General features: G+C 42.1%; 1 protein-coding gene across 1 annotated transcript; it reads left to right on the plus strand.

Annotated features, from left to right (window-relative positions):
* The first annotated feature begins 472 nt into the window (after positions 1-472).
* On the plus strand, positions 473-3,163 carry CCR75_008575 (uncharacterized protein). Its single transcript, XM_067966627.1, has 7 exons — positions 473-913; positions 1,090-1,133; positions 1,200-1,248; positions 1,320-1,581; positions 1,649-2,349; positions 2,413-2,492; positions 2,559-3,163. Exons 1-7 carry the CDS (start codon positions 653-655, stop codon positions 2,935-2,937), a joined length of 1,776 nt encoding a protein of 591 aa, XP_067823580.1. The 5' UTR covers positions 473-652; the 3' UTR covers positions 2,938-3,163.
* The last annotated feature ends 219 nt before the right edge of the window (positions 3,164-3,382 follow it).

The raw sequence follows: 3,382 nt of genomic DNA on the forward strand, positions 1-3,382 counted from the left end.
CGGGTATTCCCCACATCTGTGCGAATTGCGACGATGAAGCAGGAGGTCGAGCATTCATCAATTTAACCACATTTCGCAACGGCCAATCTTTTAACAACATTGCGCGATGCATATGGAATTAGTACTCTCCACCCTCTCACTTTCTTGACGTTCTCAGACCACTTGCATGCCACGTGGCGTTCGATTTTCATCAAGCAGCCGATGACTGGAAGACTCGATATGTGTCAAATATCGTCTGAACAGCAGAATACATAAATGGAACAGTTACAGACTCGAAAGTTTATTGATTACGTGACGAGATTGAAGCATGCTAAAACTCCATCTTATGCTTATAACAAATTTCTATGAATAACAACGCCTTCAATCCATATCTCTTTATGATGCCTCTGTGCCTCATGGCTAAGATCAAGTGTAGCATATCTCTTCATGATCCCAAGCTTGTGTACATGCGTACGTATGTATATATCACTGGTGTGATCTTTTGATATATTTTTTATTTTTTGATTATTTGGTATATTGTTTATTTTTTAAATTATGTGGTATATTTCTTACATTCCCAAAAATGAAACTAAAAATGCAACCCCATCGTACGTAAGAAAGACGATTTCTGGCGTTGTTATTTTCAGATTAAGCGACAAAAGAAGCGACAAAAATGAGCACAACAAGTGGTAACGGAGAGCAAGAATTTTCCGCATCAGCCACAGGTTACGCCGCTATTGACGCGGCACTTGGACTCACTGGATCTGAAGCTGCAGCCAAGCATGAGCCGGGACGGAAAGACTGGACGCGGTTTGAGCTCTGTGTCATTGCTAGTCTACAACTCGTGCTAGTGCTGGTTGCGTACCGACTGGATCGATCGCAGCATCCAGTATTAATCTCTGAGTCGGCTGCTGCTATATTTTTTGGTGTATTGGTGCGCAATGATAGAGCAAGCCGAGGCGGATTTTGGTCTAATTTATGATGCTTTTTTATCTGTTGAGCAGTTTGGCATTGTCATACTGATTTCTTACCCAATGGTAAATATACTGAGGAAGCTTTCGCATATGTGTGCTGAACATTCAATAAAAAAGCTTTTTCAATATGCTGAAGGAATCCTTAAATAATGGCATGGACCCAGAAATTCTTTTTTACGCGTGAGTCAAGGCATTGTTCGATGGTAAGAAATGTCACGATCTAATTGTCGATTGTTGTCTATTCAGATTGCTGCCACCGATTATATTAGAAGCTGGATTTAATATGAAGAAAAAGGTATGTAACAAAGTTTGGCTAGGGTTCTATTTCTTGCTATAGGGTGATAAGTTATTTTGGTATGTTACCAGGGATTCTTTTCCAATTTTAATGCGATAATGCTTCTATCTATTGTGGGAACTCTGGTTGCGACATTTGTCACGGGTGGCATTCTGCTTTGGATAGGAAACATGGGGCTCATCACTAAGCTTACGGCTGCTGAGGCGTATCTATACGGAGCGCTGATATCAGCAGTAGATCCAGTCGCCACGCTGTCGGTGTTTAAAAAGAATGGCGTGCCTCCTTTACTCTTTAATCTTGTTTTTGGTGAAAGCATGCTAAACGATGGCGTTGGTAAGTTCATTGAGTTCATTTGTGTTATTGTGCCTAAAATTAAGATTTTGGTGTATCGTTTCTCCAGCCATCGTGTCATTCACGTTATTCCAGGGTCTCGTTCGCGATGGTATCGCTGACGTTACTTTAAACGATGCCGGCCTCATCATTGTTAAGGTATTTGGTATTGGCTTTGGTTCAGTTGGTCTAGCAGCTGTTGTGTGCTTCACGTCAGCGTTTATACTGAAAAAAGCTGATCCTGCACTTCAAAGGTATCCGTCCTACGAGATTTCAATTGTGTTGCTTTCGGCGTACTTGAGCTACGTTATCGCTGATCTTGTTGGCATGAGCGGTATTGTTGCACTGTTTTTTTCTGGTGTGTTGATGAGCCACTACCATTTGTACAATATTGCCGAGGAAAGTGCAACTGCTTTGCGGCACTTGCTGACGACATCCTCCTTCATGGCGGAAAATTTTGTCTACATCTACATGGGAATGAGTGTTGTAGCGTACTCGGGGTACTTTACTTGGGATTGGGGATTTATCCTCGTTAATATGATTGCTTGTCTCTTGGGCCGCATGCTCAATACTTTTCCTATGTGCATGCTTGCAAATCTTGGTCGATCAGAAGATAACAAAATTCCGTTGAGCTACATGGTAGTGATCTGGTTCGCTGGACTACGAGGCGCAATTGCTTTTGCCCTTGCGTTGAATGTCTATTCGCCCAACCGTATACATGCAAGCGTGATCCAAAGCACGACGCTTTTTACTGTTATGTTCACGACTGTGGTACGTGATTTGCACGAATGAGTCACCGATTGACTTTAATTATTGTGTTGTCGTGGCGCATAGTTCTTTGGAGTAGGTACAAGTCCCGTTCTTCGCTACTTTGGCTTGACAGCGAGACAGAAGCAGGAACAAGAGTTTGACGAGTATGCTTTTCCGATTTACGTTCATTAAGCTTTGTTGCTGAGGTGATATGTGCATGGAATTTTTAGCGTCGCCGCGCAGGAGCGTTTGCTTAATGAGGAGCATGACCACGACGCAGATACATCGTTTCGCCCTATCGACCGCTTCGTTCCTAGTCGCAATATTAGCGGTATCCATGGAGTTTGGGAAATTATTGATGAAAAATACTTGAAGCCTCTCTTTGGTGGCTTTACGCGTGACCAACAACACGAATTGGAGCAGTCAGCTGCAGCGCGAAAACGTGCAACGATGGGTCCTGTTGTCGATAATTCCATGCCGCACAGTCGCAATAAAGAACAGGATCAAGAACAGGGGTTAACTAAGGTCTCATCGCCTGATTCTTCGACGCCACATTTATCGCTAGTCGAGATTGCGAAGAATCACGATGTCGTCGACAAAGAAGTGTAATCTTTCATTTTAAAGACACGATCCTGACGCATGAGCAGCGATCAGCCTTTTGAAAATATGTCATTTAAAATGATACTTATTGAGCGTTGCGCGAATGTAGCTATACTTACTTAACTGAGCGTAACATTGAGAAAGCATTAAATTGTTGAGTATTTCAGAACAGTCAAAGAAAAAACAATTTCGTAGGAAGATAACTACAAATCATTCAAAATTTTGGAGATGATAAGATTGGTGTCGCTCAGCTTGTGCTCAACGTCAGTGGGATGCAGCAAAGCTATTTCAACGATTTTGCCAATTTCTATGTCAAGTTCTTGTGAAGCCACTCGTAGCACGTAACGCATACTATCGATAGTAGTACCTAAAGAAGAAATAAAATATTTTCTTTATAGATAACATTATCAATATTATCATAAAACGCAACAAGACGCGCGAATGGGCGGTGAGC

Source organism: Bremia lactucae, linkage group LG1, assembly GCF_004359215.1.
Source record: "Bremia lactucae strain SF5 linkage group LG1, whole genome shotgun sequence".
Taxonomy (NCBI): domain Eukaryota; phylum Oomycota; class Peronosporomycetes; order Peronosporales; family Peronosporaceae; genus Bremia; species Bremia lactucae.

Coding starts and splice junctions, on each gene's coding strand:
- CCR75_008575 (XM_067966627.1), top strand. CDS start 653: ATGAGCACAACAAGTGGTAACGGAGAGCAAGAATTTTCCGCATCAGCC. Junction 1,249..1,319: donor GATTTAATATGAAGAAAAAG/GTATGTAACAAA, acceptor GTATGTTACCAG/GGATTCTTTTCCAATTTTAA. Junction 2,493..2,558: donor CAGGAACAAGAGTTTGACGA/GTATGCTTTTCC, acceptor TGGAATTTTTAG/CGTCGCCGCGCAGGAGCGTT.